This window comes from Cervus canadensis, chromosome 18, assembly GCF_019320065.1.
Source record: "Cervus canadensis isolate Bull #8, Minnesota chromosome 18, ASM1932006v1, whole genome shotgun sequence".
In the NCBI taxonomy this organism is placed as follows: domain Eukaryota; kingdom Metazoa; phylum Chordata; class Mammalia; order Artiodactyla; family Cervidae; genus Cervus; species Cervus canadensis.
This window is the reverse complement of record NC_057403.1, coordinates 59,866,584-59,891,406: the sequence shown is the minus strand read 5'-3', so window position 1 is coordinate 59,891,406 and position 24,823 is coordinate 59,866,584. Positions and strand designations below refer to the sequence as shown.

General features: G+C 45.3%; 1 protein-coding gene across 1 annotated transcript in view; it reads left to right on the top strand.

Moving 5' to 3' along the window:
- Positions 1–24,823, top strand: part of VAT1L (vesicle amine transport 1 like) — a 165,926-nt gene that overhangs the window by 28,989 nt on the left and 112,114 nt on the right. Inside the window, exon 3 of the mRNA XM_043437233.1 lies at positions 3,917–4,132. Within this exon, the coding sequence (XP_043293168.1) occupies positions 3,917–4,132 (216 nt within the window). The remainder of the gene's footprint in view (positions 1–3,916; positions 4,133–24,823) is intronic.

Below are 24,823 nucleotides of genomic sequence, written 5' to 3'. Positions count from 1 at the left end.
TTTATAAGTGATAGGACTTTCCGAATGTCTCATGCCTTTCTCAGGGACCATCTTGTAACAGCTCCTGGCAACAGTCTGGTGAAGTGGCCAGGGGAAACTTTAGCATCCTCTTTATTCACTTGATAGTTATTAAAAAGATTTTTAAAAAGAAAAATATTTTTTTTAAAAGATTAAAATGAATGCAATTATGGATTTGGCCGTGGATTAACCAAGCGTATACCCCTCCTCTCTCTACCCGTGGCTCCCATTTCACCATCACATCAGGCTCAGAAGTTAATTACAAAATGCAAAGGTTGGTGAGAAATAGCCTCTGTGTTTTATAATTTGGTGCCTTTAAGTATCTATTTAACCAATGCATTTAAGTGATCACTTATAAGTTATTATTTCAGACATTGAGAAAGGGCATTTTTGGATGAAAAATTTAAAGACAAAGGGTAGAGGTGTCTGACAATGAGACAGTATATGTGCTGCCGAAGCAAGCACTGACAATGAGACAGAATTGGCTATGGGTTGGTGGCTTGGGGAGTAAGACAAGTCTACAAAGGGTTATTATATAATTCTGTTTTTTTGTACGTGTACATAACTCCCAATAACAAAATTTTTAATCACTGAAAAGATCCTTTTTACCATTACCATACAAATCAGATAGGATCTGGTCTATAAAAACTAAAAACCTATGGGCAAATCAACTACACAAAACTGTGATAGTTGAGAGCAAGTAAAACCATTGGAAATCAGGCATAAGAGCTCTCACTCAACTTTAATGCTTCCCCATGGAGAGACGAAGAGACCTCACACTTGAGAATCCACCATAACCGGAAACACGGGCAAGTTACTGTTTTTCAGTCCCATCACAGCCCTGCAAGGTGAAGATTCTTATCCCCTTAGACATGAAGTTCAAAAGGGTTTGGTAATTTTCCATGAGGTCAGAATGAGAGCAAGTAGAAGGTGAACCTGAATTCAAACCACTAGAGAATTTTGACTCTTCCTACAGTCCTACAATCTTTACCCCTCCTCCCCACCTGCAAATGCTGCATTGGATGGTTAATACAGGAAGAAAAATCCTGTAAAAGGCAATGCCAAAATCCCCTTGGAATCAATTTTGAGCCTGCTGGTTGGTCTCAGTACCTCGGAGCCTCAGTATACTTTGAAAATATCAATATGCTCCAAATTCATTATGATGCATGTCTGGACACCTCAACCAGCTCATCTGTCTTTTTGTCAGTGGTTTCCAGATAACACGGCAGAAAAACGTTCAGAGAGAAGTAAATGTGCTTTTTCTTTTCTTCTCTATGACTTTACATTTTCTGTCCCCAGGTAGGCAATATAACCAGAGGCAGCACCGTTTCTCCCTGAAAATGCTGTGTATAAGAAATACAATCTGTTCTCCATCCCTCCACATTATCCCAAAGGAAAAGATCACACCATTTGCTCTATCAATCCTGAGCACTGGATAAACAACCCATCATTTTAGGGATGGGTTGACCTTGGTTTATAGGGAGGAATCATTGTGCTTGATTATATATATTTTCCCTTATGTTTGATCTTTCTTTTGCTAGTTAGCCCTGGCTTGCTTATTGTCAGATTGATCCATCATCTCCTCCACCCCTCCTCCAGTACTTTCAGCTGCACAAACAAATAAAAGAAGCCACCTACAGGTTTACAGTCAGGGCATGATTGGGGAGAAAAACCAATACTAATATGCCCTCTATAAGTCTGACTTCAGATTTTCAATCATGTTGGAGATAGAATTCCACACAGCAACACACAGAACAGCTAGCTCTCTTGGCTTGATCGATTACAAGGAAGCCTTGAAAAATTATTGCTGGGAGCACTGCAGAAAAGGAATCATTTGGGCTTCGTTGCCAAGGACTAATTTCTTTTCCCTAACAGAAGCAAATAATGAGGTGAATTAGATATTTTTTTTTTAAAGTTTACCACCTCTGGACTCTGAGATTAGCATTTATCTGATGGCTGACCCCCTTTTTGCCATCTTGATAATGAAATGAGAGGCCTGGAGCAGACAACCCTGCTGGGCTGGCACGACCATCACTGTCAAGGCGGTTGAGATACTCTTTTCCCACACTCTGTTCACACTGCAGGTCATCAGCTACTCTGTGGTGTTGATAGAGCTTTAGGTTTGCATGACTCTGTAAAAGGAGGATGCCAATATTAGACCTGAGCGATCCTCTGGTCCAAGCCCTCGCATCGGCCATGATATTCCTGACATCATCATTTGATTCTCAACGCTTCCAAGGATTGGCGCTCACTGCCCATGAGACAGCCTCTCCTATCCATCAGTTTCCTCGTTAGACAGCTCTTCCTCTGCTTCATGAAACTCAGTGGGTCGATATTTAGCTTTTGATCGTTAAACTGTGAATTCCATGGGAGATCAGGAACCAGTCTTTTTAAGAGTTAGCATTGATTGTTCTTTCCTCAGTTTACATGCACCATGCCACATAGGTTGCTTGTCTATTGTGTTATTTAATCTCATAAGGACCCGTTCCTAACATTAAACTCATGTAAGAGCCAAGGAAACTGAAACTTAAAGACCTTAGACTAATATTCCCAGACTTGATAGGTTTCCCCTGTTGCACACCCTTATATAAGTCTGTGTCTTCTTTGTAGCACATAGATGTAATGAATTAGCAATTTGTATCTGGAGTCAGCCTAGCTATGTTCACATCCAGGTTCAGCTACTCTCTGACTGCATGACTCTTGGGTCAGATCAGTGATGTGACCTTCGTTTTGCTTCAGTTTAAGTGTCTGCAAAAACCTCTCATCATTCATCTGTAATATGGAACTATAAAAAAACCAGTCTCATGGGAGGCTTTTGTTGTTGTTTGTTGAACAGAAGTAAAAGAGAAAGGGTAAACTAGAAGAAAACAGTAGAATCAATTACTTAAAAAAAAGTAAAACTAAAACACAGATATATGAAAGCCATTAGTTTACTGAGCAATCACTGTGACTATAACAATTTGAATATTGCATTGAAGAGTCACAGTATAAGCCTAACATCAGGTAGCAGAATGGTTCCATTGAACTAGTACTTGGCAGCTCTAAGCTGTTCATGATGATTTACTTTGTATTTCCCTTGAATAATGATATGCTATGGGGGAAAAAAAAAACTTAGCCCATGATTATAACCACTTTAAAGGGAAGACCACTCTTTTCTTTTCTGCCTGGTGTCTGGCTATGTAAACCACTGATTTTAAAAAGATGGCAGTATTCAGCTCTGCCTCTTCTGATCAGGAGGTGGAACACGTGGCAGCTTTAGGATAACGTCTGCCGTATAACACGTGTGCAATAAAGGCTGGTTGTCACTCCTCACACCCGCTGGCATTTCTCTCTGAGCCTGGTTGCTTTTATTCAATTCCCTGCAATCACATTTAGGTGACTTTTCTGACGCATCACGTTTCACATCTAATGCCATCGGTAGTCCGGTGCTAACCTTTGATGCAAATCCTGCATGAACTAGCCTGGCAGGGAATCAGTATGGGGTGGGAGAGAGCCAAAGAGAGCAGACCGACTCCCAGTCCTGCCCCCTTGACCCTCCACGTCCCGAAACAGAGAGATTAGATGAGAGGTTGGATCGGTAACGTGAGCTTCTGACACTAACATTCCAAGGCGTGCGATGTGGTGCACGTCGTATATTTATGCTCCGAAAGAGGGATAGAGACCCTGGCTTCCATGGCCTCTGGGAAGCTTGCAGAGATTGGTTTCAGAGCATCTACAAACGCCTCAGAAGGCAGGTGAGGTGAAGGTGTGCATATTTGAGGGTTTAAGGTTTCTTTTCTTTTTTCTTTTTTTCCTGGGAAGGACTCTATAGTTTTTGCTAGATCGTTAAGTGTATTTGAGAAATCTCTCAAAAAAAGACCAAGAAACCTCCACTAACCCCGTGCTTCCCTCTTGCCAGATCGGGGACCGTGTCATGGCATTTGTCAATTACAACGCCTGGGCAGAGGTGGTGTGCACACCTGTGGAATTTGTCTACAAGATCCCCGAGGACATGAGCTTCTCTGAGGCCGCTGCCTTCCCCATGAACTTCGTCACCGCCTACATGATGCTCTTCGAAGTCGCCAACCTCCGAGAAGGGATGTCTGTGCTCATACACTCGGCTGGCGGCGGCGTGGTGAGTGGGCTTCTGTGCGTCCTCCTCCCCGGGGTCAGGGCGCAGAGAGTGGAGTGGCATGCATTTGCCGATGTTTCCATGTGAGCTATGCCCATTCGTAGAGATGATCACTGTGGTTCTCCTGAATCTCACGTGCATGGCAGAGTTCATACAGACCAGTGTGTTGGGGTTAACGTGAGCCTCAGAGATGGTTTGGGAAGATCCTAGATGGTGTGTCTCAGTGGTGGATTCTGTAGAGAAGTACTCTCTCATTCTTGGCATGCCGGTGAACTTTCACGTCCATCACTGTGAGATCCTCCATAGGTCATGTACAACTAATATTATCTGAAACACCAAAATGGTGGATGATTTACTCTTTTCAATAAGTCGCCACGAATTCATGATATTTCCCAGAGTAATGGCATCCTCGTTCATTTGTGTTCTGATATATTTTCTTGAGTGGCAGAGAGGTAGACGGAGATTGTACTAGCACAGTGGGAATGACACTTTAACCTAAGTCTACCCATGAGAGTGGTTGCTTGTAGGAATGTCATCTGTAAGGTGTGTTTTGACAAGGGAAGAAATAAAGGAAATTAAAATTGCTGCCCTGGAGCTGAGGAATGGCAGAGATTTCTTTCATGGTTTGGATGGATCTCAGTACCAGTCACATCACAGGTAATGCCCGCCTGCCCCACGGCAAGCGCTGTGTTCCCCTGGGTGTCTTGGGGTTGGAGGAGAACTCTAACCTTTCAGAATGAGAGGTACTTGTGATCAGTCACTAAGTCAGGCCTTGACTGGGAAATTCCATGGACAGAGAGTGAGAGATGTTACTCATTAATTCAGCGACTGTGCATTGAATACATGCTACATCTTGGGCTCTGTGGGGGTAGAGATTAAAAAGAGAAGGTCTGGATACACTATCCAGTAGGATGTGACAGATTCTTGGTGTTGAGGATTCTGTCGTTTCATGCACTCAGAGATGAACTCTTACGTTGCGTATATCTCAAAGGTTTTTTCATTGGTGGTTCTACTAAGGTTGGTTTTTGGTTTTTTTTTTTTAACCTTGGCTTTCTACAACTACTAAAACCTTATATCCTATAAAACTCATTTCTGGTTTTCCTTTCCAAGAAGACAAGCTCACATACAAAGATATGAAGGCAAAACTTCAGGAATGCCTTTAAGAAGAGTATCTTCGATCACTTTAGCAAATTTGCCCATGTCTTTTGACCATGAGTAAAGATACAATAAAAGTTAAATATCCCCCGGAAAAGAAATGGATTTCAGTGCCAGTGAATCTATTAACAGCAAGCGAGCCATTTAGAATGCTGGCATCTATGAGCTCGATGTGCTCAGCATGTAAAGTGTGAGAGACCTGTTTTCCTTTTATCAGCCTCAGTGCCAGGCTTTACAGCTGGATTCAGTTCTGCTGAGAGTCTGGGTTGAAATATTGGCATTGACGTTGTTTGGTTTTATGTTTTGATTTTTTGTTTTTCATTTGAGTTTGTTCTTCTTGGAACCAAGAGAAATGTATCAGGGACCTGGGTCTCACAAAAGAGAAAAAAATGTCTTGGGGAATAACAAAAGTTCTTACCATGCCTTATTCTGGGCTCACAGACCCTGAAGGACTAAACTCTGAACTAAACTAAAGGACAGGACATTAGGCGCCCAGAAAAGCAGCCCACTGTCTTCGAAAGGAGGTAGGACAAAATATAAAAGATAAAAAGAGAGACAAAAGAGCTAGGGACACAGACCCGTCCTGGGAAGGGAGTCTTAATAGAGGAAGTTTCCAAACACCAGGAAACCCTCGCACTGGCGGGTCTGGGGGAAGCTTTCGAATCTCGGAGGGCAACCTAACTGGGAGGAAAAATAAATAAAACCCACAAATTACGTGCCTAAAGGCAACTCCCAGCAGAAAAGTACCCCAGATGCCCACATCCACCACCAGTAAGTGGGGGCGGAATGGAGAGGAATGGGTGCCATTGCTTATGGTAAGGACCCTCCCTGAGTGTCCTGAGGGCAATCGGAGGGAGCTTTTGTGAGAAACCAACTTAAACTGTGGGACAGCAAAAGAGAGAGAAAATTAACCGGCCCGATCACACTGCCGGCCGTTCGCAGAACAAAGGGTCTGAGCAAGTCCGGAGGAGCTAGCCGGCTGCGGACCGGCCCAGCCCCGCCAGAGGCAGGAGGCAGGGGGGAGGGGAAAGGGGCAAACTCAGCCCCAGAGGCGGCATCCCTTACCACACTGCAAACAGGCCTCCAGTTTCTAACCAAAGACTTCCTGAGACTCTGGATGGTCGACATCCGCTGGGAGGGTTGCGGCTAAACACAGGGCGCACGCACCCGACTGGCACAGGTGGAAACTGAGGCTGGGGCTGCGGAGGGGAGAAGGCGCGCCGCACCCAGGGAGGGTGCGCCCGTCAAGCTCCTGACTGCCTGAGCTGCTCGGGCCGGGGAAGGCACAAAACGCAGGCGCAACCGAGTCCGCGCGTTTGTGGAATACCCAAAAACTGGAACCGCATGCAGCGCAGGGCCCGCTCCATATAGAGCAGCTGGGAGCCTGAGCAGCGTGGACGGGGAAAGCAGCGCCCCTCCCTCCCCGCAGCGCGACGGAACTAGTGAACCTGAACAAGAGACCACCTCTGCCCGCCTGTGTCAGGGCAGAAATTAGGCACTGAAGAGACTGGCAAACAGAAGCCAAATAAACAAAGGGAACCGCTTCAGAAGGGACCAGTGCAACAGATTAAAATCCCTGTAGATAACGCCGACTACACTGGAAGGGGCCTGTAGATATCGAGAAGTGTAAGCTGGAATGAGAAGCTATCTGAACTGAACTGAACCCACACTGACCGCAACAGCTCCAGAGAAATTCCTAGATATATTTTTACCTTTTTTTTCTTTTCTTTTCTTTTTTATTTTTTTCTCTCTTATTTTCTTTTAAAATTCCCCATTACTCCCCCATTACTCCTTAACTTTCATTTTCATATATTTTTTACGATTTTCTTAATTAGGAAAAAAATTTTTTTTGTTTTTTTTTCTTTTTCTCTTATTTTCTTTTAAAGTCCTCTGTTACTCCTCTACTACTCCTTAATTTTCATTTTCATTTCACTATAACCTTGCAAAATAAAAAAAAGAGAGAAGCCCTATTTTTAAACTGAACTTCATATATATTTCTAAAATATTTTGTGTTTATGTTTTTGTTCTTAATATTGTATTTTTAAGAGTCTAACCTCTACTCTAGATTTTTAATCTTTGTTTTTCAGTATATGATATAAACTTTGGACATTTAAGAATCCAATATTCAGTTCCCATTTTTACTCAGGAGTGTGTTGATTACTGTCTCCCACTTTTGACTGTCCATTTTCTACCTCAGAACACCTCTGTTTCCTCCTTTCCCCTTCTCTTCCCAATCCAATTCTGTGAATCTTTGTGGGTGTCTGGGCTACGGAGAACACTTTGGGAACAGAGAACTGCGTAGATCTGTCTCTCTCCTCTTGAGTCCCCCTTTTCTCCTCCTGCTCATCTCTATCTCCCTCTTCCCTCTCCTCTTCTTCATGTAACTCTGTGAACCTCTCTGGGTGCCCCTCAAGGTGGAGAATCTTTTCACCATTAACCTAGAATTTTTATTATCAGTGCTATATAGTTGGAGAAGTCTTGAGACTACTGGAAGAATAAAACTGAAATCCAGAGGCAGGAGACTTAAGCCCAAAACCTGAGAACACCAGAAAACTCCTGACTACATGGAACATTAAGTAATAAGAGACCATCCAAAAGCCTCCATACCTACACTGAAACCAACCACCACCCAAGAGCCAGTAAGTTTCAGAGCAAGACATACCACGCAAATTCTCCAGCAACGCAGGAACATAGCCCTGAGCGTCAACTTACAGGCTGCCCAAAGTCACACCTAACACATAGACCCATCTCAAAACTCATTATTGGGCACTCCATTGCACTCCAGAGAGAAGAAATCCAGTTCCATGCACCAGAACACCAACGCAAGCTTCCCTAACCAGGAAACCTTGACAAGCCAATCGTCCAACCCCACCCACTGGGTGAAACCTCCACAATAAAAAGGAACCACAGACCTCCAGAATACAGAAAGGCCATTCCAAACACAGCAATCTAAACAAGATGAAAAGGCAGAGAAATACCCAACAGGTAAAGGAACATGAAAAATGCCCACCAAGTCAAACAAAAGAGGAGGAGATAGGGAATCTACCTGAAAAAGAATTTAGAATAATGATAATAAAAATGATCCAAAATCTTGAAAACAAAATGGAGTTACAGATAAATAGCCTGGAGACAAAGATAGAGAAGATGCAAGAAATGTTTAATAAAGACCGAGAAGAAATAAAAATGTGAAACAGGAAGGAACTGGGGAAAAGGGACAATGAGGTGGGTAACTAATGGTGCATATAATGCAGGCTTTGATGTCTTGTAGCTTTGTTGAGGTTCTTGGCTTCTTAATAGTGGGTTGTGCAAAGGGAGAAAAATGATCAGCCATGTGCACTAGTGTTCATTTGATGGAAATAAACCAGTCACTAGGGAAACCATAGCCAGTACTGGGGTGTTGTTTGTTAGTTACTTTGTTTTTGGCCAGGCCATGCAGGTTGTGGGATCTCAGTTCCTCCACCAGGTATCAAACCCCTACCCCTGCAGTGAAAGCCCAGAGTCTTAACCACCGAGCCACCAGGGAAATCCCAGTGCTGGATTTTAAGACCAGGGATAATTATCTGTCATTTCTCATAAGAAATGTATGCTGACATGTAATGTACATCCACTCACAAAACAGTTACAATAAAAGCAACTTCTTCTGTGATGCTGTTTCTTACGATGTGCTTGTTACATAGTCTAATAGCACTAAAGTAAAGCAAAGTTTAGTGAAAGTGAGTAGCGTGGGGCCAAAAGGATGTGGTCTGGCTAAACCCGTGGACACTTGAAGGGTGGGGTTGGGCTGCCCAGCTCTCAGGTGCATGGGTCTCTAAATAGCATTTTCCCGATCAAGATTTGATGGGTGGTATGTGGCATGGGAGCCTCCCAGGTGGCACAGTGATAAAGAACCTGCCTGCCCATGCAGCAGACAAGAGACACAGGTTCGATCCGTAGGTTGGGAAGATGCCCTGGAGGAGGGCATGACAACTCACTCCAGTGTTCTTGCCTGGAGAATACCATGGACAGAGGAGCCTGGTGGGCTATGGTCCATGGGGTCGCAAAGAGTCGGACGTGACTGAAGCGACTTCGCGCACAGCAGAGCTGTGATAGGCAGGGTGATTCTCTCTCCACCCCTGACTCCCCCCACCCCACCCCAGACATCCACGTCATGATCCCTTATACAGCAAAAGGGATCGTGCAGATGGGATTGAGGAAAGGACCCCGAGATGGAGAGACCCTTCTGGATTATCCAGGTGGGTCTGATAAAAAGAGTCAGAAGGAGATTCAGAGATGTTACACTGCTGGCCTCAAGGATGGAGGGAGAGACCGTAAGCCAAGGGATGTGGGCAGCCCCTCGATGCTGAAAGAGACAGAGAAAGGGACTCCCCTGGAGCTTCCAGAAGAAACACAACCCTGCTGAAACCTTGATTTTAGCCTCGGGCAACCCATTTTGCATTTCTGATTTCCAGAACTGCAATCTAACACCTCTGTATATAATGTAATACAGACTGCATTGTTATATATCCTATATTATCCTATTATATCTGCCAAGATAAAACTCTGGCAGAATAAATTGGTTTTATTTGTTTTTAGCCATGGAACTTGATGGTAATTTTTTGTAGCAACAATAGGAAATGAATTCATAGAGCCTCTTTCTCTGGGTTGCTTCCCTTTTCACAGTGAAAAGCCAGTAATAAGTTGCAAAACTAGGATTCACACTATCCTCTGACTGATTCAAACATGCTTCTCTTTCCACTCAACAACTCAATCATTCATTCATTCATTTATTCAACACGTATTTGTTCATCTTCTACTTTAGTGCCAGCTATAGACATTTCTAAGAACCAAAAAGGCTGTGGCCTGGGTATATGGTTCCTAACTTGATGATGATCAGATGACAAAGCAGGTTCAACCTAATTAGGAAAGTTTCCTAAACTGAGTTCATATAAAGTGTGCAGTCCTCGTGGTACCAAGACTTCTTCTGTCTGACTTTATCAGAGGCTGTGAAGCAGAATTTGCAGACAGGAAGTGAGAAATGCCAACCTAAACGTGATTTGGAAGGCAATTTTAATATCGTATAGGGAAATAATTCAATCCAGAGCCAGTCACTTCCTCATTGAAATTGCCTGAGCCTCCGCTGCTCAGTCACACCTCTGAAGTTGCTGTTGATTTCCTCTGACAGTAGCAGAGTCAGATGGTCTGAGAAGGTGACGCCCCTAACCAAATCTCTGTGAGTGCTCAGTCACGTCCAAGTCTTTGCAGCCCCATGGACTCCAGCCCGCCAGGCTCCTCTGTCCATGGAATTCAGACAAGAATACTAGAGTGGGTTGCCCACTTCCTACCCCAGGGGATCTTCTTGACTCAGGGACTGAGCCACTGTCTCTTGTATCTCCTGTGTTGGATTCTTTACCACTAGTGCCACCGGGGAAGCCCCAACCAAATCTTTGTTAGTCGCTCAGTCATGTCCGACTCTTTGTGACCCCATGGACTATAGCCTACCAGGTTCTTCCCTCCATGGGATTTCCCAGGCAAGAATACTGGAGCGGGTTGCCATCTCCTTCTCCAGGGGATCTTCCTAACCCAGGGATCAAACCCGTATCTCCTGCATCTGCAGGTGTGTTCTTTACCACTGATTTGTCACTGCTACATCATAAATGCAGTAAAAACTTGTGAACCAAAAGTCTGTTGCAAGCCATTTTTTATGTCCTAGAAAAGTTATTTGCTGAGATAACAAGAGTCCCATCCTTGATTTAATCTCAGAAAAAAAAAAAATCATTCCTAGGGATCTTGTAAATTTCAGTCTCATAAGCCATCTTTGGCGGTCTAGCTCATGCCATCCCACATTGTGATATTGTTCCGAGTTTCCTGTCTGCATCTGGTGTGCATTATTAGTTGAATGAGGCCCCCTCTTCAAGGCCCTGTGGCTGTTTCACCCATATCCCCCTCCATCAGCCACGGTCCAGCTATGCTGTCTGTACTCTTCAGCACCCCAACTAGAGGGTGCATGCGTGAGGTCTCAAGAGCCAGAAGGAGACAAAGACACCAGGTTGTGTCCCACACCAGCTGTGTACCGGATCATTGTAAACAGAATTCATGTAGCCCTTGTAACAACCATCCGCGAGGGAGAGTACCTAGTAGTGAAGACTTCAGACCATGAGTTCTGAGCCGGACTCCCTGCGCTTAGTCCCAGCTCCATCTTCCAACCCTTCTGAGAGTTGACTTTCTCATTTGTGAAGTGGGGTGACATTATGGCCAGCCTCAGGCGGTACCTGTGAACTTGAAGCAGTATACTTGCACATGATAAACACCCAGTAAAAATGAGCTATTGTAATTTCCCAGATCCAGAGTTTCAGAGTTGTTTCCAAGCCCACAACCATTCATTAGATGGAAGGATCAAATGTGAACTAGAAATTCCAGGGCCAGGAACTCCCCCATCCATCGCTCTTGAGATTGCCCCACAGAGGCCGCCTCAGAACTGTCTGCACTGCCCCTATCTTCTGTCTGCCCCCTACCCTATGCCCTGGATAAGAGGGTCTACACCATAGCAAGACCTCCGAGTCCCCAGGGGCCTGCAACACTTGGAAATGGAATCTCTGAGAATTTTAAGAGGATAAAGTGCCTCTGTCATATCCTTGAATATCCATGTCATATCCATGAATAATAGAAGAGACAAGGATTAACTGTATCTCAGCCATCAGCAGGAAGGGCTGTGGCCTGGGGACCCCCTGGGATGCATAAGACCCTCATTCTGTAACCGCTGACCCCAAGAAACAGGCCCTCACTCTCCTAAATGTCAAAGATGCTGCAGAGATGTGTTGTGGCACCAGGCCCCACCTCCCTGCTTCTGGAAACCTCTGATGCTGGCTGCCACTGCCTGACTCTTCACAAGTCAGCAATATACCTTAGATTAAGAAAAATGTATCTAAAAACATTTCTTCCAAGCTAGGTCTATGTCTGGATAAGCCTCACTTGATCTTCATTTTTAGTTGCTTTTAACTCCTTTACGGTAAGTCATCAGTGATCCAAAGAAACTATCTTTATTATAAACATTATAAAGGTTAAATTTGGCCTCTGAGACAGAGGCTTCATTCATTCAATATTCGTTGAATGTATATATCAGATCACAAGGGAATAAGAGCTGAAATAGAGTTCAGTAATTTCCATACAGTGGCTGTGAGGTAGATAGTATTTCATCCCCATTATAACAGAGGAAATTGAGACACAGAGAGGTTGAGTTACCTCTTTCAGGTCACACAGCCATAGAGAGGAGAAGGCAATGGCAACCCACTCTAGTGTTCTTGCCTGGAGAATCCCATGGACGGAGGAGCCTGGTGGGCTGCAGTCCATGGGGTCGCTAGGAGTTGGACACGACTGAGCAGCTTCACTTTCACTTTTCACTTTCATGCATTGGAGAAGGAAACGGCAACCCACTCTAGTGTTCTTGCCTGGAGAATCCCATGGACAGAGGAGCCTGGTGGGCTGCCATCCATGGGGTCGCACAGAGTCGGACATGACTGAAGCGACTTAGCAGCAACAGCGCAGCAGCCATAGAGAGGATGGGCTTGCATGTGTACTTGGGTCTCTTTGAATACAGAGCTCATGTTTTTTAAGTACTGGGAGGCCACGTGCAGAGAAACGCTGCTTCTGCTTACAATGAAGTGGAATGGATTCCTCTCTATGGGTTTTCTTGGTGGGCTTCCACCCCTAGGAGCTGAGGACAGTCTGGGGTTACTCAGGAGAGTTGAGATATCTTCAGGAGGAGGAGGGGGCCATCTTCTGTTGATACAACCAGCCTTTCAAGAGGAAGGCAGATTTAGTGCTGGAGCTTCTCTTCATGTTAATTTCCCAGCTGGAAATAAGCTCTAGGCTGCCGTGTCCCTGAAGGCAGGGATGGTGTGAACTCCTCAACACTATATCCTGAGCACAGAGCCCAGTGCCCAATACACTGGGGTTACTTGATGAGTATTTGTAGATGGAATGAAGGAAGAAAGGGGCAGAAGGAATGAAGAGAGAAAAGGCAGCATTTACATTAGTTATAGAGACAGTACAGAACTTCAAGTGCTCAGATTCCAAAGTCTGAGCTGGTTTTCATACTAGCTTCTCTGTTTTCCAGGTGAGAGACCTTGAATAAGTGCTTTAACTTCCTTGGATCTTATTTCTTCATCTGTAAAAATGGGTGTAATATCAATCTCAGTTTTTGTACAGCATTTTAAAAGAGGATTATGTAGTGGGCTTTGCAAGCTAGCTGGCATACAGGAAAGTCAAGTGTCAGCTGCTATTATTACTATTATCCTCGTGTTATTATTATCACTCTCTGGTTAGAAAATAATACTCAGTGCCCCTGTGGGGCAGAAGCAAGAGAGCAACAAATTGGACAGTCAGCAGGCTGCTGGCTGTTGGAACATGGAGCGAGGGGCAGGTAAAGCCGATCTCAGCATCCTTTGTTCATCCTTCCTGACAGGTGTCTGCACAATGATCTCATCAATTAGCTGGGCTGTCACACAAGCCCCTTTTCAAGCATCACTTTCCTCAAACACATAAGACATAATTAGACGTGAAGAAAAATGTACCTCCGTAGTTCTAATCCTTGGACACGCGCCGAGAACTCCAAACACACAGACTAGTCTTGCTGAGTTTATATAACCCCAGGGACCCATCCACTTCCCCAGCAACACACTTGAAAGGCCACACTTGCTTTTCAGAATATTATTGCCCATATTAAGATGAAAAAAAAAAAAAACTGTTCAGCTGGGAGAGTGTGAGATGTGCAGCACGAAGCAGCCTCGCCTGTTCTCATGGGCGCCCACCAGGCTGTCAGCCATGGTCCCCATCCTCTACCCATCCCCGGCTGGCCACTGGTCCCTCTGATGGTGTCCATCCTGCGGCTCGCTCCATGGGAAACTCCCAAGAATCCCCCACGCAGCCCCTGTTCAAACCGCACTTGGGCTCCTCAACTGTATGACTGGAGAGAGAGATGAACTCTCAGCCTCCCCTTTGCTCACACAAGCCCGAGTCCTTCTCGCACCCCACCCCCTGGTCTTCCCACCCACCCCCCACACTTGCTCATAATTCCCTTCCCTCCCCCCGCCAGTCCCCGTCTCTCTCCTCTCTCTTTGCCCGGCTTTGTTTCTATCTGCATCTGCCTTTCTCTGCATCTCTATCTCTTCCTTTTTTCTTTTTCTGTATCGTTCGGTTTCCTTCCCTCTCCATTTCTTTCTCGCCTTCCCTCCTTTTATCTTTTTCTCATTCCTTCCTTTTTTCTTCTTTCCTTTGTCTTTTTCTCTCTGCCCTTCCTTTCTCCCTTCTTTCTGTCCTGCCTTCCATCTTTCCTCCCTTCTCTCTTTCTCTTTTCCTCCCTCCCTCTCTCTTTCTTCATCTATCTAGTACAAGCCCTGAGGATAGGTAACTGTGTCAGTCTCTAGGTGTTACAGGGTGAGCAACATAAGCCCACTGCCTCCATCCTGAAGCCTGCGGCCTCATGGATATAATACATCTTTACCAGGGACACGTCAATCATCGGTGGGTGGTGATAGGCGCCAAGCGGGAAGTAAATGGTGCTGTGACTGTAGGATACGAGGTCTAAGCAGCTGGTCTAGGGGACCAGAGATGACTGTACTTAGGAACCAAACTTAGGACTGCTATTTAAGGATGACGAGGAGGTGGGGAGGCGTGAAGAGTGAAGGGAGGAGGTTAGGCGATTACAAGAATGATCAACAACGTGGAATCTGCCTATGTTCCGGAAACTGACCAGAGTGTGAACAGAGAGGAGAAGAGAGAAAGAAGGGACAGTGAGTGATTGGCAGGTGCATGACCTCGCGGCAGCATGATGACCATTTTATCCTTATCCTAAAAGCCATGCGGGGTCATGGGAGGGTTTTGAGCAGAGATTTAACTCATGGTTGACAGTTTTATAAGATTCTGTATTGCTGAAGGGTGAATAGATTTGAGTGGGTCAGGGTGGAAGCTGGGTGATTGAGGGATGGCCAGAGTGTCCTTCAGCTTCTCTTTAGAGCAATTAGAGCTCTGGATGCCTGAATGCCAGAGATTCAGGCATCTAGGACTCTATCCTTTGGTCTGACAGCATCACAGTGTGGCCCTCGGTAAGCCTTTTCCCATCTTGTACCTTAGGTTTTCCTGTAAAATGAGGTAATTGCAATGCTGCTTCTGTAAAATAAGGTAGACCAGATGTTTCTCCTGTAAACTGAGCTAGACTCAATGGTTTCTAAGGCCCTGTCCACCTTCATTGGTGATGCCATACTCTCTTGTGATGTGGCCAGTCTTTACCTCCTAGATGAAAACTTCCTTACCTATCACTCTCCTCACCAGCACCAACTCGCCTCCCTATTCATCCACCCACACCGTGATTCCCTTCTTTAAATTCGTAAGAGTCAGAGAAACAGTTAACAGTTGTTAAACGTTCAGTCTTTGGAACAGACTTCCTGGGTTTGAGTCCTGATTTGTATGACTTACCACTTAGCTGTTTGTTAGTTCCCTTGTGTATAATAGAGTTATTATACTTATCTCATAGTACTGGGAGGCTTGAATAAGTCAATATATGTAAAACATGTAAACAGTGCCCAAACCTAGTAAGTACTCAAACGTTACCTAATGAAACTGTAGGGGATGCTGTGCTGTGCCGTCTAGAACACCCTTCAGAACTGAGGTTCACATTTTCCCGAGCTGCCAGAAGCTTTGGCTACTGGTGACTGATGCCTGTATCCCCTCCCCAGTAATAGCTGTCAGGTGGAGGGAGCTGCCTCGCTCAAGGTTTCTGCCCCTTGCTGGGGCAGCCCCTGTCTAGTCACTGTTGGACGCAGGGCTACAGAAACCCGGCCCCTGTGCGTCCATGGAGACAACTCTGAAGGACTCACCCATCTTTGAAAGTTATGGGACTGGCATGATCATCTTTTGCAGGCGCGCCACAGCTCAACTTCTCTCTCTGCCCAGTTCTGCTTCCCTCACTCCTTTGCAGATGCTGTTCCCAAGAGCACTTCCCATTAAGCACTCTGCACGCAGGTCTCCACTCAGAGCCCTTTTTCAGAGAACCTGGCTCTCGACAGTTATTGTGATGACCATTATGAGTTATTATCATCATATCATCATACCCCTGCTTGCCTGCCTGGTTCCTTGATTGAATTCTCAGTGATGATTGTCCTTTAGACCTTGCTTCCCCACCCTATGCTTAGTTCTGGAAGCTTATCTTCTCTCCTTTCTGAGAGTCCTTCCTGTTGTCTAGAACGCTGCTGAGTGCCCAGAAGAAGCTCAGAAGTGCTGATGGGTTGAATAAGTGTGTAGAGAACAGAGCTGGTGCATACTTTCTTTTTCCTAAACCATTTGGGCTCCACTTGATATTACTAAACCCAGGATATACAGCAGACAAAACATCAGAATAACTTCGCAATATGGCCCTGAGCTGGGTAAACTGGGCCCTGGGCTTTCATCTCTTATGGTATAGGGTTTGCTTTCAGTATCAAGAAGAGAGAAATAAAGCTATTCTGGGCTCGGCTTAAAGAAGAGAAGCTCAGGTTAAAGGTGTATTTCTCTTTATTTGGGCAAGCTGCTTAACCCCCAGGACCTTGGTTTCTTCATCTTCACAATGAGGATGAAAGTGGAGATGTGAGTAGTCAGTGAGTAAGTTCATATAGAGCTGTGGTTTTCCACAGCATGGTTCTGGACCATCAGCATCACCTGGAAGTTGTTAGAAAGGCAAATCCTTGGGCCTTATCCCAGACCAACGATGGAGTCTGAGACTCTGGGGTGGAAGCCAGCAACCTGGTTTTAACAAGCCCACCAGGGACTCCAGTGCAAGGTCAGGTTTGAGAAGTGGTGATACAGGGGGCTTCTCATAGAGCCTGGCACGCAGAAGAATTCACTAGGAATTAGGTATCCCTGTCATTTGGGTGGTCATGCATTGTAGTGGGCAATGCACATGAAATGGCATGCATTAAAGAGTGAATTAGTATTCATTTCAGTCTTCTGTATTAGTGTACACTAGTTTAGGTTCACTGGGGCACAGAGGATTAGACTCAACCAACCTGTATTTGCATCCCAACTTCAGCAATTTACTGGATGGTCTTAACTAAGGTGCTTAATCGAAGTCTCAATTTTCCCGTGTGTAAAATTCACATCATAGCACAACCTCCTGAGATTGTTATGCAGTTAAGGAGAGGATGAAATCCTTCATACAGTGCCAGTGCCAAGTGAGAGCACGGTAAATAGCAACTGTGATTCTATCCAAGCCATGCCCTACGTCAGAGAGAAGACGTAATGGCATAATTATCCTGTAACTTTTCCATGTTTGCTCATAAAAGCAGATGTAGACCCAGCTTGTTGTGTGGGGAGGAGAGAAGTCCTCATGAAATGGTACCCATCTGTGTCACACTGGAATGAATGGTTATTTTCAAAATCTCAAAGCTGTGAACTCTTCCATTTTTGAGCTTTTCTCATGCCCCCCTTGTTGGACTGCATGCCTGCCTGGTGGAGGGACTGACATCTTGATAGAGGAGGAAGTTTGTGGTTTGAGAGCATCAGGAAACACTTTAGTGTAAAATGACAAGAAAAATAGCCCATAAGGAATATTTGGACGCTAAGGAGGCTTTTATCCTCCTTGGTTTCATTGCTTACTTTGTATCCATAAAATCTGTCTGGCGTTCCTGTCCTGTTCCTCTGCCTGGAGCGGGCTTTCATTTTTATGAGCTGGCAGAAGAGGTGCAGACCAAATAGAGGTTCTGACCAAATACTCAGCCACTAAGGAAGGAATATGTCTACTCATGAGGTTAGGGCTCTGGCCTTGGCGTCCGGACGTGGGTTCAAACCCCAGCCCTGCTACTTGCTGATTATGTATCATCTGCTGACTTTTACCAATCTCATTTTTTTCCCATTTATAAAATGAGAAAACTCATTCAGTATTTATGCAAGTAGTCAACACAACACATGACGCCCACTTAGCTATTTTTAATTGTACTATTGGAAATGATGTTAGACCGTCCAGCATGGATTTAAGGAGACAGATATTCAAATTACATAAGCATGCTTGTTTTTGCACTTTTTTTTTCCTGCCTTGTTATTCTCAGGCTAAATCAGGGTTACGATAACTTCACTTTCAAGCCGGGAGTGAGCTACATGGGTTCACATTGATGTATGGCAGAAAGCAACACAATACTGTAAAGCAATTATCCTTCAATTAAAAATAATTTTTTTAAAACTTAGCCATCAACTCAGAGCCCTCTTGCATGACCATGACATGTTTCCCCAAGCATCTCTAATTGCTCATGTGTAGCTCTGACATCAGTTGGTAGTGGCCCTCTTAGTCCCTCCTTGCTGACCATGGACCATCACCCCCACCAACAGTGGTGGTCTTGGGGGCAGTGGGGGTCACCTAATGACCCCCTGTTCTCTGCTATAAGTGCCGAGCCATGGTCAGGCTGAGTCAGGGGTATGGGGATGCCAGGCATGTCAACCAGCTGACAGAAAGCTCCATTGGGCTGTCAGCCTGTCTCCTGAACACCCGGGCTTTTCGAGCCGGGGCTTCATTGTTCTGACAAGAAGACAGAGGCAGGGGACCTTGGTGATGGGAGGAGCCTGGAGGCTTCTTCCTTGGGAGGTGAAGGTGCTGGGCTCAGCCTGGGGTTGGGATGTGGTGTCAAAATAAGAGTCCAGCTAATGCAAGGTCAGGTCTGGGCTTGGCTTTTGTGGAAAGCAGCAGTGGTACCTTGAGAGTCCCTGGGACAGCAAGGAGATCCAGCCAGTCCACCCTAAAGGAAATCAACCCTGAATATCCATTGGAAGGACTGATGCTGAAGCTGAAGCTGCAATACTTTGGCCACCTGATGTGAAGAGCCGACTCATTGGGAAAGACCCTGATGCTGGGAAAGACTGAAGGCAGGAGGAGAAGGGGACGACAGAGAATGACATGGTTGGATGGCATCACCGCTCAATGGACATGAAGTTGAGCAAGCTCCAGGAGACAGTGGAGGACAGAGGAGCCTGGCGTGCTGCAGTCTATGTGGTTGCTAAGAGTCGGACACAACTTAGCAACCAAATAACAACAGCAATAAAAAGTGATACCCAAGACTGTCCATCAGGGGATGCTATCAAAGGCTTTCAAAATCAGGCTAGTCACACTTTTCTAAGGAACGAGAACTCTTTCCTGGGGCTGAATAAACCTGAGGATGCATTGAAATAGAGCAATATAGACAGGTGCCCGGTCTGTGCTTGGTCCAGGAGAGGCCCCTAGAGAGACAAAGATGCATCAGGCAGTTCCTGCCTCGTGAGGACACAGACAAGCAACTGCATACTTGAACTAGAATGTGGAGTCTGCACTAACGGAAGCACTTGAGAGAAAGAAGGCCTAATTCTCTATGCGGGAGGGATGCTATGTCAGCAGAATTCTTACAGACAAAGGTGAGTTTTCCAGGCTGCCAGGAAACATGGCACAGAGGGTCAGGGGAAGCATGGAGCTGCACGTGGTGGGTGCGCAGTGATGAGTGAGGAAGGAAGACAAGTCTCCATCAAAGGGGCCCTGAACTGCCTGTCCTGTTGGCTTCGCAAGACCCTCCCCGACTCCGTACTCTCAGCACCACTATTTGAGTCTTATTCATAACTCTTTGAATAGACAAACTGATGGATAAATGAGATCCAAGGTAATACCTAGTAGCAGTTTTTAAATTTAATTATAAAATTTCAATTTTTCAAATTTTGTGAATTATAATGGCAACCCACTCTGGTATTCTTGCCTGGAAAATCCCATGGACAGAGGAGCCAGGCAAGCAAAGAGTCAGACACGACTGAGCAACTTCATTTTCATATATAAATTTAAGCACAGGAATGTGTGTGTTGCTTAATTTTTTAAAACACATGCTGCCAAGTACCTTGCACTCATTATTTTAGGTGTGCTGCCTGACAACCACCCTACATGGTATTTACCATTATCATCAACCCATTTTGAGGTTCAGGATACTGCGGCTTGTGGAAGTGAAGATCCTTAGCCAAAGCCACGTGGTTGGCAAAGACGGAAACAGGATTCACACTCAGAGGGGTCTTTCTCAAAGCCTGTGTTCTAAACCTCTAAGGCAGGTCCGAAAATGAGGAAGGAGACAGCAGGTAAGGTCTACCCATCTGCTCAGGATTTCTGCCTACTGCCTATTTCTGGCACACTGAGGGGACCTTGCCACAAGCTGTCTTTTTTGACGGTGTTTGGGGTCACATTGGCCTCTGAGAAGCCAGGTGGGCAGTGGGGGGCAGGAGTGAAGTCTGTAGGGCAGGGTAGTGGGAAGGGGGTGGTGGTGCGCCCAAGCCAGCTTGGAGGGGCGGGCACTTTCCCCCCGACTCTCTGGGGCCCCAGCAGAAGGTCAAACCCAGTAGGGTTGCCAGATTTAGCAAAATTCAGATTTGATCTGGCAATCCTTCCTTCCCAGGGGCCCCCAAGCTCTCACACAAAAACTCCTAAACCTTCCAAGAAGCTAATTACACCAGTGAGGCTGAAATCCTGGATTTGAGGTGATTAAGGGATGCATCCAGGCAGGAATGCATTAAGGAGGGCAAATATTTTAAGCCCCAAGAGATGCAACTGAAAGGAGCCCTGTTCTCTAGAGCCCACCCCCTAAAGTGACTCCGTGCAGTGCCGAGACCAGGACCTCCCCTCCATCTCCCCAGCAACCCTCCACTGCTCAGGGCTCTTCCCCATCCCCCAGCCCCAGGACAGTGGAGACGACGTCCTCTGCCAGAAGGTACAGGAGGCAGGTTGCTGACCCTACTCCTTTATCCAGCAGACCTTCACTGATCACTTACTATGTGCCAGGCAACACGTTAGGTGTCTAGAATGCAATGGCAAATAAGGGAGATGGGCACACAGCCAAAGATCAAACAAATATATGCACATGTGGACACACTTTATATATACACAAACATGCATATGCATATATGTATACATGCATGTATATTACATGATATACACCTGGAAAGGATCAAGGTGCTGTTATAGAATAATCAGGGAGGAAGCTGTGCTGCAGATTGAATCATCAAAGACAACCTCACTGAGTGGGTGACATTTAAGCAGAGACAGGTTGCAATTACATGAAAAGCAAGAAAGAAGTCCATTGCAGGCTTTAGGAAACAGTGAACACCTGAGGCAGGAATTACTGATAGTATTAAGTCGCTGGAAGAAGATTATTATTGTCTAATCATGATTGTTGGGAGAAATATCAGTAAACTCAGATATGCAGATGACACCACCCTTATGGCAGAAAGGGAAGAAGAACTAAAGAGCCTCTTGATGAAAGTGAAAGAGGAGAGTGAAAAAGTTGGCTTAAAACTCAACATTCAGAAAATTAAGATCATGGCATCCGGTCCCATCACTTCATGGCAAATAGATGGGGAAACAACGGAAACAGTGACAGACTTTATTTTCTTGAGCTCCAAAATCACTGCAGATGGTGACTGCAGCCATGAAATTAAAAGACGCTTACTCCTTGGAAGAAAAGCTATGACCAACCTAGACAGCATATTAAAAAGCAAAGACATTACTTTGCCAACAAAGGTCCATCTAGTTAAGGCTATGGTTTTTCCAGTGGTCATGTATAGATGTGAGAGTTGGACTATAAAGAAAGCTGAGTGCCAAAGAATTGATGCTTTTGAACTGTGGTGTTGGAGAAGACTCTTGAGAGTCCCTTGGACTGCAAGAAGATAAACCAGTCCATCCTTAAGGAAATCAGTCCTGAATATTCATTGGAAGGACTGATGCTGAAGCTGTAACCAATACTTTGGCCACTTGATGAGAAGAACTGACTCATTGGAAAAGACCCTGATGCTGGGAAAGATTGAAGGTGGGAGGAGAAGGGGACGACAGAGTATGAGATGGTTGGATGGCATCACTGACTGAATGGACATGAGTTTGAGTAAGCTCCGGGAGTTGGTGATGGACAGGGAGGCCTGGTGTGCTATAGTCCATGGGATCACAAAGAGCCGGACACGACTGAGCGAGTGAACTAAACTGACCTGAATCACAGCATTGTCTTTCCCAGGTCTAGCTTGTTACCCACGAGGCTTTGCCATAGATGCCTCAGTTGCCCAGCCAACCCCCTGAGGTAATTGCATAGCCCCAGCTCATGCCTTCAGATTCCTGCAGTTCTCTGCCTGAGGTTGTTTTCTGGTTTGCAACTTGGCCCTGGCTTGATGCAAGGTTTAAGTGTCTAGGAGTTAATGTCCCCAAGAGTGCCCTCAAGTGCATGATGGGAGTTGGCAGATAAATACCTGAACTGGGACAATTACCAGCTGTGTCCTACAAGGTTTAGAAGATCCCCACTAGAAATGCACTCCAGCTAGTCACTGGGGTAAGCCATTTTATAGGTTTATAGGTTTTCCTCTCTCTCCTGCCGCACTGCCATACTCCTTCATCTTACTTCCTGGGATCAATTGCCAAATAAAGCACGTGCACACACATATCTTCATTCTAGGGTGTCCTTAGGGGGAAACCCAAAACCTTTGAACAAGTCATGATTAGCCAAAGATGAACTCATGCATCTCTCACCATCATCTGCCACCAACTTGTTCATCTCTAGCCACGCTCATCTGTCCATCTTCCCCTTGCAACCATGCGTTTTCACTCCCAACAGCCTTTGCCAGCTCCCCTTATTTCTCTGACAAATTCCTGTTCATCATTTAAAAATCACTTCCCCATGGAAGCCTTCCCTGCTTTTCCATTTCTACAGCCTCAACAGTTTGAATATTCCCAGCCATTCAAAATAATGATGCTAAAGATTGTTTCACAACTGTATTATGGATAATGCCTTCACCAGACCTCATCTATCCATTTATCCATCCATCTACCCATCACCTACCTTCATGTATCAGGTACTGCAATTGTTCTGCAGTCTTCTCGTCCAGATCGTGAGGTTCACAGTGAGTCTGAGGCATCCCTCTGCTTCTAGCATGTAGTGTAGGGTCCAGCTGGAGTGCGTGGGTGCTTGGCCATTTTTAATTGTTTGATCTAATTAAATTCATTAACTTCACCTGTTCCGGGCAGACAGCATCTGTGCAATGATAATGAGATTCCTAATTGCACAGAGAAGGATACATTTATTAAGTATGTGGAATTAACAAATGACTATGTTGTCAAAATGTGAACCACACGTAGATGCTGTTTCATGACTTAAGCTAGCTTGTCAGCTGTTAAGTCAGGAACCACGTTGGATTTCCCAGTCCCTAAGTGTGTCTTCAAAGCAGAGACGGCTGCCAGCTTGGGCTCGTTTATCAGCCCGTCCACTCTCTCTGCTGTATCAGTCTGTGGACTCCAGAGTTTGGAATCCCTGCCTTGCCTCCCACATCTCCTCTTTAGAACTATACTAAGCTGATGGACCTCATAATTTATAATTTATACTGGGTGGGTTGCCATATAAACTATAGGATGGAACCCTATCTACTGGCAATGTCTAATAAAGAAATACTCAAGGAGTTAGTCAAACAAGTGGCAAATCTGTATTCAAACATTGACTATCTACAGTCTATCCAACATTGGGCTGAACACAAAGTATGCAGTGGCAGATAAAACAGATATAGACTGTGCCATCTGAAACTTACCCTCAAAGATGTACATTCCAAGATGTTCACTGAAATATGGCATTATAATTTCCTCTAAGATATGGATGGGTTATAAGGAATTATAGTATATCACACAATAGAATATTCCCCAAGCAGTCAACATAATGATGTTAAAGAATATTTCATGACCCAAGAATGTGCTCATGATATAAGCTTAGAAAAAAATAATCAGGGTACACAGTGGTATATTCAGTGTGATTTCAATGCTGTAGACAACCAGTTAATCTGTACATGTCGGACGACTACTAGAACAAAAAGAGTCAAATCATGTAGCATATTTATCTCTGACATCTGGCATGATGGTTGACATATTTATTGTTTTCTGTATTTTCCCAATTTCATTCTTAATGAGGAACACAAACATGTGCTTTCAAATACTATTTTTTTTAAAGAGCTTAGTAGAGATCAGCATAGATCCTGCCAAACGTGCCATTGCGTTCTCTTACCTGCCGGGAGAATTTACTAATATGATCAGTTTGTGCTGTGCTTGGGGAAATAACAGCTTCAGTCTTACCCAGAGCTTTCAGAGAATGAAGAAGCACTTAGGAAACTCTGGAGCCGTGAGGGCTGTGTACCTTCGTCAGCGCTTTCATTGGCTGCAGCCTATAAATGCTTAGTGGCCGAAAGCCGCAGGTGTGGGGGAAGAGGGAGGAGACAAAAACCCAGCTGTCCCCTGCCCCCTCGGTCCCCCAGGCTGCTCACAGGTGAACCCGCAGCCCCTGAGTGCCGCATCTCTGCCTGGTCAGAGATCGTGCTGGAGAAACAGCTGCTGAAATCCTTAACTGTCGTATTGCCTGGTGCCAGGCAGGATGCCCAGCCCTCCATGGGGTCACAGGCTCCTCTCCTCACACCCACCTTAAGGAGGGCACTGTTACTGTGCATGCGTGAGGACTTGTCCATTTCCAGGTGGCTGGTGAGTGTGGTCAGGCGTACCCCAAAGGTCAGAACCTCCCACTAAGGATT